The 19911-nt window shown below is 36.2% G+C and overlaps 1 protein-coding gene across 1 annotated transcript in view; it reads right to left on the bottom strand.

Moving 5' to 3' along the window:
• LOC132197295 (cadherin-related tumor suppressor) overlaps nt 1-19911 on the bottom strand; it is a 100865-nt gene that overhangs the window by 35129 nt on the left and 45825 nt on the right. Inside the window, exons 3-4 of the mRNA XM_059620496.1 lie at nt 4298-4609; nt 1050-1283 (exon numbers count right to left, since the gene is read on the bottom strand). Of these exons, the coding sequence (XP_059476479.1) occupies nt 1050-1283; nt 4298-4609 (546 nt within the window). The remainder of the gene's footprint in view (nt 1-1049; nt 1284-4297; nt 4610-19911) is intronic.

Here is a 19911-nt window from a genome sequence, read left to right on the forward strand (position 1 = left end):
CGGGCGCTAATGAAAGCCTGTTTATTAATTGTCGGCAGATCGATATCTGGCAATAATTTCATACAAACTGCTCAGCCCGGCTGCCGAATTAATTGCGAAGGCCGCGCGCCAAAGCAAACAAGTGAGAAAAATAAAAAAAATAAATGTTTCTGGCGAAAAGCGGTGATTGATTTTGGGCGGCGCGACCTCTCGAACTTAGAAACAGAATCGATTGTTTTTTAATTCCAACACGACTTCTTCCTTCAAGTGGATCGAGCTACTAAACCACCAACACATCTAATTGTCTTTTATTACAGTAATTTTCGAGCAATAAAACCTTAATAATATAGTTGACAAAGCTTCCGAGAACGGCGGCCCCGCCGAACTATTAATTGCGCACGTGTTGGATCGTTTATTGAAGCTCGTAAAAATTTATGCAACCGACTGCATTTGTAAATTAAATAAGATTAAAAGGCGCACGTTGGTTTTATCGGATGAAGATAAGAAACTTTTATGAGAGGAAGATGTTGTTTAGTTTAAAAGGAATAATTTTTACTTAACAATTCGTGCCGAAATATGAATTATTGTTAGTTGCAAAATAATTAATTTTTTTACAGCGATCGCTCCATATTTCCAGTCAAATTTCTGGCAAAAATTAGTCAATTGTAGTTGATTTTATATTATTATTAGGTTCAATTTAATTTTCATGTTTATAATTTTATTCCGACTTAACTATTTATTTTTTTAATTTTATAATGAATTTTGAATTTATATAAATTATAAATTTTTTATTAATATTTTGTTCAGTTTTGTATATATTAAAGTGTTTGTGGTATAAATTGAATTATTATTATAAATTTGTAATTTCAGATTGAAGCATAAAAACTTTTGATTTAGTAGCAAAGTTTTTGGCGAAAAATCATCATGGCCGTTGGGAGGAATGCGGCGTGCCTGCGGCGGCCCCCACGGAAAACAACTTGTTTTACAGGGTCGCCTGTCACTTCGTGTTTTACCGCTCGAGCTGCCTCTTTGATTAAGGCGCGCATCCAAAATTTATTTATTTCACGAACCTCTTCGTAGTCGAGGCGCGACGTCAGGGTGAAGACGCCGCTCTGGGGGTTGAGCGAGAAGACGTCGTTGGCCCAGTCAGAGATGACCGTGTACGTGACCTGGCCGTTGGTGCCCTCGTCCAGGTCGGACGCGGCCACCTCGCCCACGCGAGACCCGCGGGCCGTGTTTTCCGGCACGTCAAACGAGTACGCGCTTTCCGAGAACACCGGCGGGTTGTCGTTCGTGTCAGTCACCTGTGAAAATAACATTGAACAATCAAATCATCTTTCAAACAAATTAAAACAAATTAAATATTGTAAAATTTCTGTTTCAATTTGACTGAAAATATAAATACAGATTGAAAATTTACTTTATTTATAAAAAAAAATTAAAAATTTGGAATTTCAATTAATTTACAATTTTAACTCTCTTCCAAATTAAATTTGAAATAAATAAAAGCCAAATAATTGAGCATCAAAATCTAAGATGGGAAGAGATTGAGTCACAATTTAAATTTCATATTCTTGAATGTAATGAACGAAAACTAAGCCTAAGAGAGGCTGCAAAAATCAGAATTAACTAATTTTGTACTTTGTAATAATTATAGAAACAAGCTTATAATTGTAAAACTAATTTTAGGAAGACAAATTAGCTTTAGACACCCGTTGTACACCTAGTTGTGTTCAATAAATACTCTATCTATAATTTAAATTTGTATTAATGTTGAATAATTTAGTTCGTTGTTGCGTTTTTCATCAATAATTAATAAAAAATGAGGATTAATTAATTAAAAGATATATACGGATTGTTTAAAATTGTTGAAATCATTGCTGTCCCAGCTTTTGATTCTTAAAATTTACACGAAATCAATTTTACTTTTTAATTAATTTAAACTTTTTATTGTTTCTATTGGTTTCTATCAACAATGTGCGGATCAATAACAGATAATCCAAACTATTTCAAGGCCCTGTTTCTAAATTTAGTTACTGATATAGAATTTATATATTTTAAAAGATTTTTTGTAATTATAGATTATTATTATTGCCAAAAATAAATTATTTTCCAGCCGGTCTGCAGATTTGGCGAATCAAACTGATAGCGAACCCTCGTCACGCGCTCCATTGTCTTCATAAAGAACCTCCTTTTTTTGCTGCCCGTTTTTTGCAGTTCTTTTCGGTCGCTGGGCCCATTAGCGGCGGGCGGCTGATTAGAAATAGCCCCTGTGCGGCCGGCAACCGGTGCCGCACTCTTTTTTGCGTCCGACAGAGACACGCCGGCCGGCATGCCGAGCAAACCAGCCTTGGTACAATGAAAATCTTGTTTCTCGCGTCTTCTTGCTCTTGAAAAATTGACATTCAAGATTTCTCTACTTTGTATTGAACCGAAAATCATAATTGACTTTTTATTTATAACATTTATTCCATAAATTTAGAGATTTTTTACAAATGCAAAATTAAAAGTAATGAGGTTTTCATGACATTAAGTAGTAGTATTTAATTAAATTAATTTTCTAGTAAAAAATTTATACTTCGTTTTCATTAAAATAATGGTTGATTTAATTAATAGTGTATTAAAAATTTAAACAGCTTTTAAATAAAATAATATTCCAAAATATATTTGTTTTTTATTCGAGAGTTTTTATATTTAATTTAAATAAATAATTTTTGCAATTTTAAATAAAAATCATTACATTTCTTTCAAAAAGTGAAATCTCCCGGCCCTTTCTTCTCTGTCGGTGAACAAAATCTTGGCAAAGAGCCTTGACTGGAATTCGATGCGTGCAATTTGCTGCGTTTTTAAGTGGCGAGCGAATCGATTTTTCTCCCCTCTCTGGAATGAGGTGTCGATTTTTGCGCGCTCATTATCGGCGTGAATTACTTCTTGCTCGCGCGCGCATGCAACTTGGAAACGCGCGTGTCGAGTAAAGATTGGCAACGAGCGAACATTGCATGTTGAAATTAATTAGCTACACCATAACTTTATAATAAACATAAATCTCGCGGGCGCTCCGAATCGCTCGTTTCGAACTGATTGCAAAATGTTCACCGCATTCGTCGATCGTTAATGAGGAACTGCAAATGAGAATAATAAATCTGCAGCAAAAAACCAGGCTTACTTTCGATGAAGAGAGGGCAAAATAAGTTTGTTCATTTTTAATTGCCGACATATTTTCAAATATTTATGAAGAGCCAAAGACTTCTTAAAATTATAAAATGCTAAAAATACATAACAATTTAAATGGAAATAATACAAATACAAACGAAATCTTATTATACGGGAAATTTATGTGAAAAATATGGAGAGATCTCTATTTATATTTAATTCTATTATTTTTCAAGAGGAATAAAATTGATTGATAAAAATTTATATAAAAATCAGATTTACTCTTAAGAAAAAAAAATTAAATTTTAAAATTTGGATTGCAACCAATTAATAAAGATAAACTGAAAAAAAAATTGTGATAAATATTGTGTTATTTCTGATTTTAAACTACTTTTTGTTTCAAAATTTGAAAATCAAATATTATAAAAAGTCAAGATTTTTTTCTAACCATTTAAAAAATTTCCATCTCGGTGTGTGCAGCCCATCAACAATTCATAATTAATAAATAAAAGTGCTGGTTGAGCGATTCTGCTTGTCAATTGGATGAGAAAAAACCAACAGGCAGTTTTGTTCAGTGAATGCGTCGCTAATGAGCGTGGATTTATGCAAAAGAGATTGATCATTCTGCGAGAACACGCGTCTCGTTTTGTAACTCTCGGATTGCGTTTCAATCAAAGAATAGTTCATCGGCCCCGGACGAAAAATTCCGAATTTCGAAATGCACACGGATAATTTTTTTCCGACTTTGGCAGATGCTGACATTCAATACGCGGCAAAACCGGCCCGCGTATTGTTTGTTTTTTGAAAGCGCCGCAGACGGAACCGCAAAAGCAACACGCTCTCTGCTTCTTTAGTTTCTGCCTCTTTTTTTGCTCAAATTTTCTTTTCAATCAAACAAAATAAATAAATAAATACGACTGAAAAATCTTTTTTATGACTTTTAACCAAATTCCGCCAAAACCCTAAAATTTGTTTTTATTTTTATTAAATAATTCATAACTTTTTCAGTAATTTGCTGCTAAATATTTTTGCCTAAAAGAATTTAAATAAATTTGTTTGCAGTTTTTAAAAACTTTCCAGAATTTGCTTTCCTATCAAAATTTCAAATACTTTCTAATGTTCTTTATTTCAATAATTTCAATTAATTTTCAGATAATTTGCATACCTTGATGGTGAGGGTGGTTTCCTGGAACTGGAGGCCGTCGCTGGCGCGCACCTTGACCTTGTACGTGTCCGCGGTCTCGCGGTCGAGCGGTTCTCGGAGGCGCAGCTCGCCGGTCACCGAGTCCAACTGGAAGCGCTTGGTCTCGTCGCCAGACACCAGCGAGTAGGTCAGCTGACCCAGCGTGTCGGGGTCGACGGCCCGCATCGTGGTCACCGTCTGACCCACGGCCAGTTCCTCCGACACGGACAGCGCGGTCGGCATGTCCTTGAACACCGGCGGACTGTCATTCTTGTCCAAAACGCTGATTTTCACCTGAAACATGAAAAATTAAAATATATGAGACATTTGAAAAAATAAAAGTTTAGAAAGTTGTAAATGATATTAAGTATTTAGCAAGTCAGAAAAGTTTTCGGTTTTATTTCGTGAAGACATTTTATTACCATTTTTTAATTTTAATGTTTATTTTAATGTTTCTTCAAAGTAGCAGAAATTTTTAATATTTCTATCTATGGTTTCCTTAATTTGGTAATTTAATTCTAAAACTAATTCAATTATGCAAAATTAACCTAAATTTTCATTCACAATTTGCTAAAAAAATGTCTTCTTTTCAACTTGTTTTGAATTTTTTTCAGTTAATTATACGTCAATTTACAATGAAATTTATGGCTAACATATTCATGAATAGAATGCAATTCCAATATTTATAATTTAAAAGCTCAACTAGATTTAAAAAAACTAATTAGGTTTTTATGTTAGTAAAATATAATCAATTCACTATTTTATCAAAAATTGCCGACTCTAGTTTATAGTTTGGAGACAAACTACTTATTTCATTTCTTATTTTTCTACTCATTCCTTTCTTGGAATGCAATTAATTATTCGCACGAATTCGAATGCATTCGCAGCCACCTCCATTTATAATTAATTAGTGCCTTTTTTCAGGGTGACTGACTGCACTTGTGACCCTTTTCTGCATGCAGGACGATCGCGATAAAGCCACCTGCATCGAACCAACTAATTAAGCGTTTATATAAAGTCGAGCTCAACTTGGGCATAAATATGAAGTAATTTTCATGGAAAATGAAGAGTTGCGCCAACTTACAAAGTTGCGTGCAAAGTGTGAGACTTAATTCGCTCCGTCTCTTCTCAGGTGAATTAATTTTACACAAAGTAAAGTGTTTTGTAATCACGGCAGCAGCTTTTGAGACAAAGATGGAGTGTCAGTTTTCCCCCGCTGAGCTGAGAGATGAATTTATAGACTTTCCGCGCACTCGACCATATTTCATCTGCTAATTATATCAGATGCTGCTTTCTCTTATGCAAAACAGGACACTCGCATTTTTATTTTAATTATTGAAGTCGTGACCCTGCTCAAGTGGGTTCTAATTTCTTACTTAATTAAGCACAGAGAGACGCTTAATTTGCATTGTTTATTTATCTAGGGACAAGAATAAGGCTTGTTGTTTTATACTTTGAACAAACAATGGAAAGTGATAATTCAGGTAAATGAACATTTATGGAAGGCCAAGTCGTCATTAACCAGAACAGCAGTTTGATTCATTAAGTGTATAATTAACGTAAAATAAATTAAATTAATTTTGAAGGATTTTCTACCACTTAAATTTGAGCAATTTAAAATTAAAATATTATTCAAATTGCAAAAGTCAGCCAATTTTTTATTTCACTTTTGAACCTTTGGATGAAATTCATCCTCAAATTTCATGAGAATTACGATTAATAAAGTTTCATAAGAGGCCTTTTGAAATAAACATATCTGTAAATTTCAAAATTATTCGCCTCTCTAATAAAATCTGAATGTAGAACCACTTCTGCGATGAATAATAATGACGCCAGGAACGCCTCGCCAATTATATAAAACTGATATTTTACGGCTGCAACTTTACAATCCATAAATTCTGCTGCCCTTTTGTGTAATAAAAAATGGCACTCGCTTTTTTTTCAGAAGCGGAATAATATTGTAATAATTAGCACCGGGATCGAAATCCCATTCAAACCGCGGCCCGAATTATATTATATCATAAAACGTGCAAAGTATTCGAGAGAGGCAAAAATATGGCAGAAAATTCCAAACACACCCATGCGAGCAGCGCGTTTTCCACTCGTAAATTTGTCATAAATTGCGGCGGGCGCGATTAGTCCGAGTAATATTTTGGCCTTTACTTATTAAAAGTCGTAATTTTGATATTTTCGCACCTCGCCTCGCTCGCCGCGGCCACAAATCACGCGCGCCGTTGCTACCAGCATGGGCGCCTCGGCCGCGCGTCCCGCTGCGGACTTGGCAAAAACTCACTTTTCGGCCGCTTCGCATAAATCAAAACTAATTTGAATTCGCCGCCGCCGCCGCGCGACTTTTGTTGTGTGACATCACATCTCGGGCCAGCGGTAGCCGCGCACGCAAATATATATATATTTTTTTTCGCCGCAGCTCAGACGTCTCAAGGTCCGCGCATAAATAATAAAACGGCCGCTTTGACAGGCCCGGCTTTTTGCACCGCGTGTTTATTGGTGCATTTTTCGAGAGGCCCGCGGCGGCGCTAATTAGGGGTTGCGCCAAATCGTCTCCCAATTTAATGCCCCTTCAACGGAACCGGACATTTGCCGCACTAATACATTATATACGCCTGATAAATGGCCCAGTTTAAATTTATCGCTCTAAAAAAATGTATCAATCGCCAGAGGCAAGTTTGCTTCAAGTGACACAATTTAAGAGGAGGGGCTGTAAGAAAAAAAAGATTCATAGAATTTTGATTGGACAACAAATTTAAGCTTATCAGATTTTTAAACTCAAATTGGGTGTCTAGAGAGGCATCTTTACAGATTGTGAGACCTGAAAAAAGGGTCCTCTCTCTCTCAATTTTAAGTTGTGAATTTTTGAATTTTCTTTAACTTTGGAACCGTTCAAGTTACAATAATGATTTTAACTTTTTCTGGCGTAACTTTTTACGCTGAACATCTTTTCTATTGACATCAAAATCGTGGCTCAAAAGGGCCATGTCACTTTTTGGCAATTTTCTAATGAAAGTCGAATTTTGACAATGATATCCTTTTGTTCAATTTTTTTGGTGGTATAAAAAATGTAGCTTGTGATATTTTACGTCGGCCCTGTAATTTTCAGAATGGTCATTTTCTCCGTTTCGGAGATGATTTAGAATAAAAATTAAAATCTTTATTATATGTGGTCAAAAATAATTAACAATTATCATGAACAAAATAATGAATTCTTAAATAAAATAAAATAAATGAAATTTATTTCCAATCAAGTTGGCAAAATAAATCAAAATGTAGTTCGGAATAAAAAAATTTTAATGGAAGTTTATTTGTTACCGAAATAACTGTTACAGGGAAATGAGATTTAGCAGTTTGTCAATTGTGTACTTCTGAATAAATTATAGTACAAAGGGGCCTCAAACATCTCAGTTTTTTGTTTGGCCTAAATTTCCAGAAGACATAATGAAGTTTAATCTGATGCTGATGAATTGAATTACTTTGGATTTTGTTGGACAAAAACTTCTTTTTCCGTTTTGTGATGAGAAGGAAAAAAGCAGACGTCACGTTTGATGCAATTCTTTCTTTCTTTCTTTCTTCCTCTCCCGAGCGCGACTCCATAAATTATTGAAAAGCAGACAATAGTGTCTCCATTCGAGAGCTGGACTAACTGTACCGTGTAAACAAACATCGCGCGCAGGTGATTACAACAATGCAGCGGCCAAACAAGAGACGCCGGCCGTGCACTTTTATCCTAAATTCCAATCTGCCGCTGCATAAATAAATAAACAAATATGCAACCGAGAGAAGCATCTTTTTTTTGCTCCTATCAAAAGGCATCTTTTCCATACCTGCTTGTGATTTTAATTAGGCGCAATTATCATCGTCGCCAGCATTGTTTATAATTAAGTGCGACGCTGTTAATTAATCTTTCACGAGAGGACAAAAAGCTCTAGGAGAGTTTTATAAAATAAATTCGCTGGCTAGGTAGGTGTGCAGCGAACCCTTCGTTAATGGGCCGCGTGTCAAGAGATAAGTGCAGGCAGCCTCGATGATGCTGCACTTATACCGCGCAGAGGTCACTCGTGACCCCTCGTCAGGTGCGGCTGACGTCACAAGCCCTTCTTAAAACTCTCGTTTTTCGCTTTGTCTCGCCATTTGTTGTTCTTTGAAAGTGCCGCCCGAGCTCTTTACCAGAATGAAGTCTGCATCTGAGGCAAAACTCTTTGTTCAAATCGATCTCGGCTTCTTTTACGGACAACAATGTACTGGGAAATTATTTTGCCCTTTTTGATCTAGCACAAACTCGGTTTGTTTGATCTTTCAATTAATCAGCTCTGATTTTTTTTATTATTTTATAAATGAATTATTACTTTCTTATGAGGTATAAATTGTAATTTCATTGCAGGTAAATAGTTTTTAAGGTAGACTGATATTAATGAGTCGCCGTTATTTGTCCTGAAACTGATTTCTCTATTTGTCCTAAAAGCAAATTTTCTAAAAAAGGTATTTTATATTTCATTTGCCCAGTTCATTAAATTTAAATGCATTCAATTATGCTTTCAGTTTCAATAAAATTTATGAATGTAAATTATATCAGACCAAATTCATTTCATCCCAATCAAAACAAAAGCAAAATTTGCATTTCTTTTAATAAGCTGTTCTGAAAAATTATTTATTGCCTACATCAGTTCCTCTTAAAGTTTTTTTCAGTCAAATTTGAGATTTTTTTAATTTCTTACAAAACATTATTAATTAAATGTCTTTAAATATTAAATATCTTTTGAAACTTTTAGTTGCATGACATGAATATGTCAAGTTTGAAAGAGAAACCAGATTTTGTTTGCAAAAATAATCCACCGGTTTTTGGTTTCACCTGATTTCTACAGATTTCGCCTCCTTAAAAGTTCACTCGAGAGCTTTTGTTTCACCGGTTTCCCTTAATATTCCATTTTATAAATGAAAAATGTAGTGGTTTTGTGACGAAGCCGCAAATTATGCTCGAAACAGCTGTTGAAAAGTGTGTCCCACTTACAAACGATTAACCGTGGGTGGAATCGGTTGCGGTTTCTGTATTCGGATCGAATTTCTTCTTAGAAGTTTGGGCCCGGCTTGTGGGCCCGGTGGGCACGCGAGAAAAGGGCCAGCCCATGGAGGGAGGGGCCAGCGCGCATTTTTATGCAAAAAAATAAGCCGTGTGTTGTTATGAAGAGCGAGCATCACGCATGTATGATCATCATCGGCGGCAGCATGTGTGCGAAAAACCAGTAAAGACCCCTGCGAGGCACTCGGCGGGCTGCCCTGCCCTATCCACCGCAGCGGGCCCGCCTTCCTCCTCCGACCATGTTGTCTCTTTCCACCAGGTCGATCTCGCAAATCGATCACGTTGCAAGAATAAAGCAAAAAAGAGACTGTTAATGAGGTGGGCCCATTTAAACTCGTAACAATGTAAAAAGGCAAAATTCAAAACTGAATTTAATTAAATTATCAAGGTTGAAACGTTATCAGATTTAAAATTTTGGGAATAATTCAATTTTGAAATTTTTCATTTTTAAAAACATGAAAAGCGTTTTTAAAATCTAGTTTTCTGTTTTAAGTTAATCATGAGGAAACTTTTAAACGTTGAAATGAAATATTAAAATGTGAATTTAATAAATAAACTTTGTACTTGATTAAAACATCTATTTGTGCAGGTTGGCCACCAGTGTTTAGTGTGTTTATATGTTTTATTTTTTCCTCCTTTACTTCAATTTTAACATTTTTTTATTAGATTTTTGGAAATATTGAATAGCTTTTCTGCTCAAAAACATGACAAGATTTTGGTAAAATATTTTAAAATGCTAATTTAGCCTTTTGCAGGTTGGCCAACTGCGTTTCCTTTTCATTTTTTCCTTCTTCACTTTCCCTGCTTTATTAGATTTGATTTATATTCATTTCTGGCGGCATTTTTGGCTATTCAGCGAGTGGGTCTTGCGTGAAATCGAGTGTAGCATTTGACACGAGTTAGTTAGGGTTGCGCGCACGGTTATTGGATAAATCATGGCCCCGCTGTCAGCCCTGATCATCCACCAGGGTGTTCGCCGGCCCTGACACGCCGAGAATTACAAAAAGGAGAGTTGCTTTTTAAGGTTCCTTCTCAAAGGGATACACACACATTTTTTATAAAGGCTGTCAGATGCGGCCATAAGTCAGCCCTTTATCCACAGCAGGAGACGCACAAGCCCAGCGTGGGGTAAATCCAAAAAGCTGCGCGTCTAACCTTTAAGAAGTATCCTCGGCGTGCACAGAGAATTAAACTTCCTTCCAAAAACTAATCTTTGCAGAAAATTTTCAAAAAAAAAGTATGTTCTGATTTCTCTTGAAATTAAATAGTCTTTTTTACCTGCGATCGTCTTTTCTCGGTTTGGGTTGTTCAAAAGAAAAAAAATAATAATAAAATTTAATTTCCACCGCTCAAGGTCTGATTCCGCTGTCACTGAAAGTTGCATCTCACAACCGCGTTTCGCCGCCTTTCTTTTAATTAATCCCGGCGCACAAAGTTGCATCTCTCGAGAAAAAAAAAGGAAAACCGTATATATTTTTCTTGATTTCTTTCTCATCCTCTTCTTTTTATATCCAAGAAGCGGTCGGTAGGGGCGGGGGCTGTGGAAAAAACCTGCAGGTAGGCAGTAAACCTGTCAAGCCGACCACAATTTACTGGCGAGGGTTGGCAGCCCTTTTGTGGGCGCATTCCTCGTCCATTAGGCCAATTGTTTCATTATCGAATTTGAATCCCCTAATTATACGAAAACGCGGTCGTTTCCACCAAATTTCGGGTGAGACGAATCGACCCGATTCGAGCCGCAGCGGGGGCGAAAAAGTTTTCCTCCACTTTCGGGAGCCGCGTTCGGGCTCAGCAGGGTGGAAAATAATTTCGGGCGGAACACACTCAACGCTCGTTAATTTAATTTGTTCTGGAAAAAAGATTACGTACACATGGCGTGAAAAAATTTTAGGAGGAAAAAATACTAAAATTGTAAGGCCAATAAAATGAGCCAAAGATTGTGGAATGTTTGCCACATTTTACAATTGTTTAAGTTATTAATTTAAATCAAAATACAATCAAATCCTTCAAAATAAAATTTGAGATCCAGAGACTTCAATGCTTGCAAGAAATAAAATTCTAAAAGTTCTAGCAATTATTGTTCATTGAAGTCTCCAAAACTCCTTATAGATTTTCTTATAAAATTAATTCAGTGAATTGAAATAAATTATAACCATAATTACATTTATTTGAAAGTAACATGTATTTTGAAACAAAATCACAAGTTCATCTTTTGGCGTTCTTTTGTATTAAATTCTTGGTAAAAAGAAGTGTTCGTGCTTTGGCGAATTTCTGCAGTTTTATTTTGGTCTTCTCAACGGCGCTAATTGGCATGTACTCTCTGTTCTTTTTGCAAAACATGCCCACACCCGGCTGGTCGTCGCTAAGTGATTTGGCCGCTCGGTCGGTCGGTCCGGCTTCAAGTTACGTACAATCCCTCTGCATTGTGCATGCTCGGAGGACGACGCGCCAAATTAGCTGAGAAGCGCGGAAAATTCGCGGCCAAGAAAAGAAGACGGAAGCGCCGAGATGGAAACCGAACACCTGAATTTGCGCGCAACAATAAATTACGCGCAGATAAGGCGGCAGGAAAAATGATACATAAAAGAAAGATATTTTATTGCTGCGCGCACGCTCGTTTTCATGGCCGGGCATATAAAAATATATAAAACGTGTGAGCCGCGAGTGGAAATATATGCTTTTGCCACATGTACTGCAAAAGTGCAGGAGATTTACATGTGTAAAGCGTGCAAAATAATAGCTTCATTCAGGTGTCAAAAAGAAAGAAAGAAAGAAAGAAAGAAGATCGATCAATCTTTTTGTCTCACTCGCCAAAACCCGCGCGCCACTCTCTCGTTTTGTTTTGTTGTGCGCCACAATTTTGACCACCAACATCGTCAAAAATTTTTTAAATTCTTTCCATTTAAATTAAATTTATATTAAGCAATACAATTACTCGAAAAAAATATCCATATTAATAATATTTTTGTTAAAATTTAAAATCAACTTAAATTATTTGTTCATGGTTTGAATGTTGTTAATTCTAATATTTTTAACAAAAAGAATTCAAATTTTATTACATAAAGACCAAAATATTTATCAAAATTTGTATAAATGGTACGAATTTTTTAAAATTTTATATTTGGCGGGGCAAGTTGAAATAATTTTTGAACGCTCTTCAATTAGAGGATTACGTCTGTGATGCCCTCTCTGTGACGCATTTCGATCACTATCTCCAGAAGAATGGATTTTGAGTCCGGTCCATCGGTCGCTCTTTCGTTCATTTGGCCTCTCTCGGCTGGCAACAAAATAAATCTGTACAATAAAAACGGTCCAAGGACGCCGTTTATTGTTGTCAGATGCGGCGGCGGCCCTCTTATGAAAATACCCGCTTGTGAATTATGGCCCTTTTTTCTGTCTCTCTCTCTCTCTCTCTCCTTTTATTCGGAATTCATAATTTAAAGTGATACGCGCACCCCCGCCTGGTGGGTCCGCTCAATTGTCACAATTTAATTAAAACGCGATTCATCTCGCGCCAAAAGTAAATAAAGCGCGCGCGAAATTGTTTTTTATGATTTTCGGCCGTGCCCAGTCGCGATGATTGATTCGCCCGCATTCCATTAATTAAAATTCAGAATGAGATTCCCGTCGGCAGATAAATCAGTGTCACTCGCGCGCCTTCATTAACCATGAGAAAATGCTGGAATTCCGCGTTTGTTTTATCCTAGCCAAATTAGCTGCACCTCGAATCTAATTAGTGCTGCAATTTGTTATTTTCTTCTTCACAAAAGAAGACGAATTGTTTTGGTACAAAATTATTCATGATTCCCACAAATTTTAAATGACTTTTTGCAATAATAAATCACTTTTCCTTCTCATTTTATTTATGATAAATAAATAATAAGGAGCAAAAAAAAATGTTATAAATTAAAATTTTTTAATTAATTCTGTAAAAATATTTTAGAATTTATTAAATTTTTTGATTTGCTAAATCAATTATGATTTCATAAAATTAAATAATTGCCTTTAGTTATTCTAATTCCATTAAAAACAAAGATTATAATTTTTTCTACTCTGTTTTGAATAAATTGGTAGTGTCGGTGAATCTGCTAAACAAATAAGGAGAGTCGCGCAGCTAGATTCGAATTAATGTGTGAAAGAAAGAGTTAATGACCCTAGCCCGGTTCGGTCTCTCTCTCGCTCTGCAGAGGAAAAAAGAAACTCTCGCCGAAGATCAAATATTAATTTATGAGCGGGGCCGGGATTAAAAATTCTAAATGCCTCGCTCGCTTCTTCTTCGAATGCTAATAATGACTAAATCCCACGTTTGTTTTCCTGCGCCTCGTTTTGAATAAATCCTCCATTTTTCTCGCCGCTAAATAATAATAAAGGATTAGCCTGGCAGAGTGTAAAGCCGCTCTACAGAGGATTAATTCCGGCGTGATTTCGAACCGGAGAAAAGCGACCACAGAGATTGTGTCCTGTGCGCGCGCGGATGCGTGGGAAAGCGAGTCATGTGCTTTTTATGGCCATTTATAAATAAATTCAAAAATTCCAACGCTTATTACCTCTCGAAAATAAAAATTTATAAAAGATGACATTTAATCAATAAAAACTTTGCTCAAGAAAAATTCGAATTAGTAAAATTTGATGTCAAATTTTATCGCGTTAATTGTGATCAAGCGTGGTGGTAAAACGGTGTAATTGGTCATGTTGTGTGAAACATCAAATGCGCGCATTACTGCAGCCATCTCGGCCGTGTAATCGCGGCTGTTTGTTTTGGTGCGGCTTGGGCTGCCAAGTGGAAATGCGCGAGAGCGGTCAACTCTGAAAAGAGCGGCGCGATAACAGCTGCAATTACATTGTTACACGCCTTATGAATCGGCTAATTGCCCTCGCAAAACACAACGCTCGTTTTTTCATCCAAAATAAATTTTCAATGAACTATAGTTTTGTTAAAAGTTAAAAAAAGGATTTCAAACATTTCAGAATTTTTTCAAGCCTTATGGATCATTTTGATAACCAGAAAATTGGTGAGATCAACAAGTAATTTAATTTTTGGGAAAATTAAATTGAACTCTTTTTAGTGTCCGTGAAAATTAATCTATTTTTTGAGCACTTCATTTCATTGATCAACTATCACGATAGCTCATAATCTTGGTATTCTTATAAAACTCTTAAGAACGGAAAAAATCTTCATATTTTACTCAAATTCCAATATGGCCGCCAAAGATTAATTTACGAAAACTGCTGCAAAATTAATTAAAGATTTTGCAATTTTCTCGATGGGACGTTGAAGCTAATGAGCGATGGTATCCTTTTGTAATGGTCACCAACTTTCTAGGTCAAAGGTCAGAGACCCTGGCCAAAGGTCGAATAGTACATTTTTCTACCCCTGAAAATATGAAACCAGAATAAAAATCTGAGATAGCCAAAAGATGCGCCATGTACATGAAAATATTCAAAAATTTTGGCAGAGCCGATGAGGAACTGAAGATGATTAAAAATCTTACATATTGAATAATCGGTTAATGTTAATTGGTTGATATTTTCAAAATATTTTTGTCCCTTGTGAAGAGTTTTAATGCTTAACCAAAACTGATAAAGCGCTGTTGAAATCCACTTAAAAAATTTGAGATCACTTTTGATATGGTGACATATTTTGCAAAAAAGCTCCTTCCAGGAATTTTCAAGGCAACATTTTTGCATTTGAATGTGTGTGTGTACATTTTATAAAAAGGTTTCAGTTATATTTTTCGTTTACAAATGTCCCGTGTTTGAACAATCGAGCAGCACACGCGGCGCGCAAAGAATGAGTTTTTTCTTGTGCGTCTCTTCATCCTCCACAGGCGACAAGGCCTACCGACTTTTATATTTGCACAGTGTGGGCTTGAAGGAGGAATTCTTTCTTTCTCTTCAGAGGAGGCGCAGGGTGTGTATAACATTTGAACGCGGTGTGATGCTGCGAGGAGCGAGAGAGCCAGAGATGATATCAAAGCAAGAGGCGGCCTTGGCTAAACTTTTGGCTTCCTTTTTGTATATAATATAAATGCCCGCGCGGATTAAAAGACTTTCTGTCCGGGGATATTTATCAAAAATTTTATCCTCGCTGCCTCTTTTCGTGTAATAAACATAAAATCGCATCCTTGAGCGCGGATTTGTCTCCATACATTTATTGGGCGAGCACAATTTATTTTATAAAACGAGTTCTTCTTTTAATATTCTTTTCGCATCTCCGGCGCTAATTAAGCATTGTCAATGCACCGCCGGCCAACAATTCAATTATACAAGCGCGCTAATGGATTTGTGCAGTGCAATTAAATAATTTATTGATCGTCCCAACGGAAACGTGATTCAAGGGAAGCCTTTTCTTTGGGTCGCCGCAATTTGTCCGAAAGCCAGAAAATCCAAAAGTTTGTCAGGAGAAATTTCGCAGATTGCAAAAAAAACTTTTATTTCATGGTTATTAAAAAGCTTAATTTTCATTCAGAACTTTGACATTTGTAGTTTAAAAAGAAGCTTATAATGTCTATAATTTGAGAAATATATTTGCTAAACTGTTAACCAAAAGATAAAATACTGCAAAATTAATTTGCAGCAGAATGCCATCTTTAATTTTCAATCCGCACTAAAAAAGCTTGATTTTTAAAAAGAAAAGAGGATATCAATTATAAATCCAGTGTCATTTTTGTTCATTCCACAATTTTATCATTACAAATTTGAAGAATAATCTCTTATTAACAATCTTAGAATAAACGTTTTAAGAATAAAAAGAAGCATTGAATTAAAATATTATTAACATTAGAATTATTTTCATAAATCTGCGCATTTCATTTTCAGACCAAATGCGGGACTCCTTTTGTTCACCGGCTGGCGCTGGCAGTAAAAAAAAAACAAGCCAGACTTTTGTAATCAACTTGACAAAGAAATACGTCCGAGGTGGAAAAAAATGATAATTCTCAAAGCAATCGAGCATGGAGCGTGTCTTCCTCGGAGGATCCTCAGTTTTTTTCCGTGCATTTGCTGTGTGAGAAGAAGAATTTTCTCCAAAACACGGATTTGGCAGAATTCGCCAAATTTTTTCCACAGATTAGCTCGTTTCACGATTCGTCTCGCTCCAGTGTGTGGCGAAAAAGATCCCGGCTAATGTTGATTAAAAAATTGTGAAAATGAGACGACAAGAGCGGAAAAAAGTGTAATTTGATGATGGAAATTAGTCCTGCGGGGAATGTGGACACAATGGGAAATTATTTCCAAATGGAAAACGGCACTGGAGGCGCGTTTGAAATACAACGAACCCAATTTCCTCCGATACATTATTTTTTCCCCTCTAAACTGTGAGTTTGCTACTGGAGAGAAGTGAGAGAGGAGAGAGAGGAAGATGCTGCGCGGCCACCGCATTCAACGCACTCTATAATTTAATATCAAAAGTAATTATGCTCTATTATGTGGCTCATAGATTAGGCCCCAGCACACACGTTCACTCTTGAAATACATTTTTAATTACACTTGAATAGGATTTTAACGATTGCAGCAGCGGAGACTCCTTCCTTTGCGCGTGCATTCTCCGCCTTTTTACATATAATCTTCAATGAATGTTGTGTTCGTGTACTGCAGAGAAAAGGTCCCTTTGATATTCGACGCAGAGAGAAAGAGTGCGGTGCGTAATTACCACATGTAACATGTACCAGAACATCTGCACACGTTTTTGCAGGCCAGGTGAGAAGGTTCGCCAATTGAATTTTGCCAAAGTACAGCCTTAATAAATGTTCTTGTTCGGCACTTTCATTGATTGCAATTTATTATATTGGTTTGATATCATGTTGAAATCAATCAATTAAATACAATGAAGAGTAAAATATTTTAAAAACTCTCTTCAATAAAAAAAAATTCAAAAATTGAATTTTTAAAACATTTATCAACTAATAATTTCATTTTATTTACTCAATTAACTTTTATTAAATAAAAATAGCGCAGCATCAAGGTTATTTTATAATTTCTAATTAGAAATTTAAATAGAGGAAGTCCTTGTAATTAAATCATAATTTTTATTCATTTATTTTTTTAATTACTGAATTGAAATTTTGCTTAGCCAGTTGACAACTTGTTCAATTCAACTGTTGATAACTGTAAATTATAATTAAATTCATTAACTTATTGTGTCACTGAGCTTGCTACGGATGAAGTCAGCGTTCAGCGAGTCATTCGAATTGTACAAAAATGAACGCACTCGCCGCCGCCGCAATAGGAAACTTGTCCAACGCAGAGACCGATGCACTCTCTGCATTCATCCGACAGAACAAACAATGAAAGTGCACGCGTCCCTTTATGTAGGGAAAAAGAGTTTCGAGCGCGATTTGTACAAACGACTGAGACACAGAGCGAGCAATATTGTTAACAAAAGCGCCGTTTTGTCCGCGTGCGCGCTGAAAATAATCGAGCCAAGACAGAGAGTAAAAAAAAAAGAAAGACCTGAGCACCTACACGGCCAGATAATTTAAATGCTAATCAGTCGGCAATTGCACACACAAATAAAATGTGCGGCGCGCGTGGAGAGGCGGATTTTTTATATAAATGCTCCGGCGTGTTTCTCTCAAAAATACAATTGTTTTCTCCTTTAATTTGCTTGCAAAAATATATTTAAAAAAAAAATAAGAATTCAATTAAAAATAGGAAATGTTTGAACATAATTTCCACTCTAGTTCAATTTAAATATGAATGCAATATAATTTTGAAGACTTTCAAATTACCAATTGAAAAAGAATGGAAAATTCTGAATAAGCTCGGGGAATTTTCACAAATCAAGTGAGGAATTCCGAAGCATTTCCTGCCCGAGTCCGTGACAAATCTCGCAGAAACCCAATTCAAAATCTAATTTGGTCGGCGGAGCGTGTGTTTTTTGCCTTTCTCCATTCTGGCGAATAATAATTTCGCGTGGTCCTCGCCGGCGTGCCGCTGCTTGAATGATACGAATTGGCAAACACCTCATAAGTCAGCGCGCCGCGGTACCACCGCATTGTCAAGGCCACGGCTGAAAAATAAAGAGCCTTGTTGGTCCCAGCGGGGGACCGAAGAGAGGGAAGGGCACCGAAAGGGGTTTTCAAAACTTGGCAATTTGCAGTGCAGAGAATTTTTTGTTTTTTAAATATTATGCGTTGGAATGTGCACCTGTGCATAGCACCTATTAGGACGACACGCTACCCCCGAGCGGCGAAAATTGCATGCCGCGTGCACGAGGAATTTAGTTCATTGCCGATTGTCAGCGCGAGTGAGACAGAGAATGAGGTGCATTCGGAAATGAGAGAGTCACGACTTATGCAAATCGGACGCAATAAAACCGGCGAATTCCATGAAATGAGGGAGACAGCAATTTTCAGCTCAAATTTGCATGTGAAACAATTAAAGTGATAGTTTATCAAGAGTGAAAAGAATTTTATCTAAATAGATTTTCAGGTGAAAATTAAATTAGTTTCAAAATTTGTAGCTTTCGGCAAAAAAATAAAAATTATTGAAAATATTGAATAAATTTTCTTTTTAGATATTAAATTTTGAATTGATTTAAAAGGAATTTAAAAATTAAATTTAGGACATATTTTATCAATTCACTCTTGCACAAAAAAATGTTAAGAGACTTTTTTTCCGTTTGCAATTTATTTAGTTATTTGTCAATTCTCGTTACTTTAGTGATGTTTTTAAAATGCTTTGGGGCGGGTTTTTTTTTTATCAAATTTGTAGGGTTTAATATTAAAATAAATCATGATCATTTGATGATTTAAGACGTCAATGAGCAGCAGAAGAAACAGAATTGTAAAATTTCATAAGTCCATTTTTAATCAAAAAATTAATTCGGTTAAAATTTCTAAAAATTTCCATTTCTTCCTTCCAGATCAATTTTCTTTTTAGCTGAAATTAAATTTGAAGTAAAGAACAGAGTTAAAAGAAATAACTCTTTTTGGCGAGGTGTAATTGCAAAAGGAAATTTGTAACTTGTAAGAATTATTTATCTTGGCTTTAATTTCTCTGCGACGATGAACTGAGCGAAATTTCCCGGCGTCAAGTGCGCGCGGACAGTCTCATCTCGCGAGCTTTTTATCGGCCGAGCCTCGAGTTGCGAAGTCTCATTACGAGGTTGCACGCTCGGCTACAATAAATATTGCAACATTACGGCCGCAATAATAAAGGCGCGGGATTATTAAAGATGCGCTTCGGATTTGTGGGAAAGCGGCTGAAATTTAACAAGCTCGATGATGAGCATTTCAGCAAAATAAATAAATTCTCGCCGCGGCCAGAGAGGCTTTAATTAATTTCATTACTGCACGCCTCGTGATTCCGGACGCGGCGTTGCGTGGTGAATTCTTTTGTAAACAATGATTTATCGCCGCGCGCGCACCTGCTTCACTTTTTTTTGCTCGAAAAATTAATCGACGAATGTCTCCGAAAGAGAGGACAAAAATTCAGCGCAATTAGAGCGAAGAAAGATGCGGTACCGAGATAAGTCCGCATTGTTGCGCCGCGTTTGTTTTTG

This window comes from Neocloeon triangulifer, unplaced genomic scaffold (genome assembly GCF_031216515.1).
Source record: "Neocloeon triangulifer isolate White Clay Creek 2 clone unplaced genomic scaffold, ASM3121651v1 ptg000012l, whole genome shotgun sequence".
In the NCBI taxonomy this organism is placed as follows: domain Eukaryota; kingdom Metazoa; phylum Arthropoda; class Insecta; order Ephemeroptera; family Baetidae; genus Neocloeon; species Neocloeon triangulifer.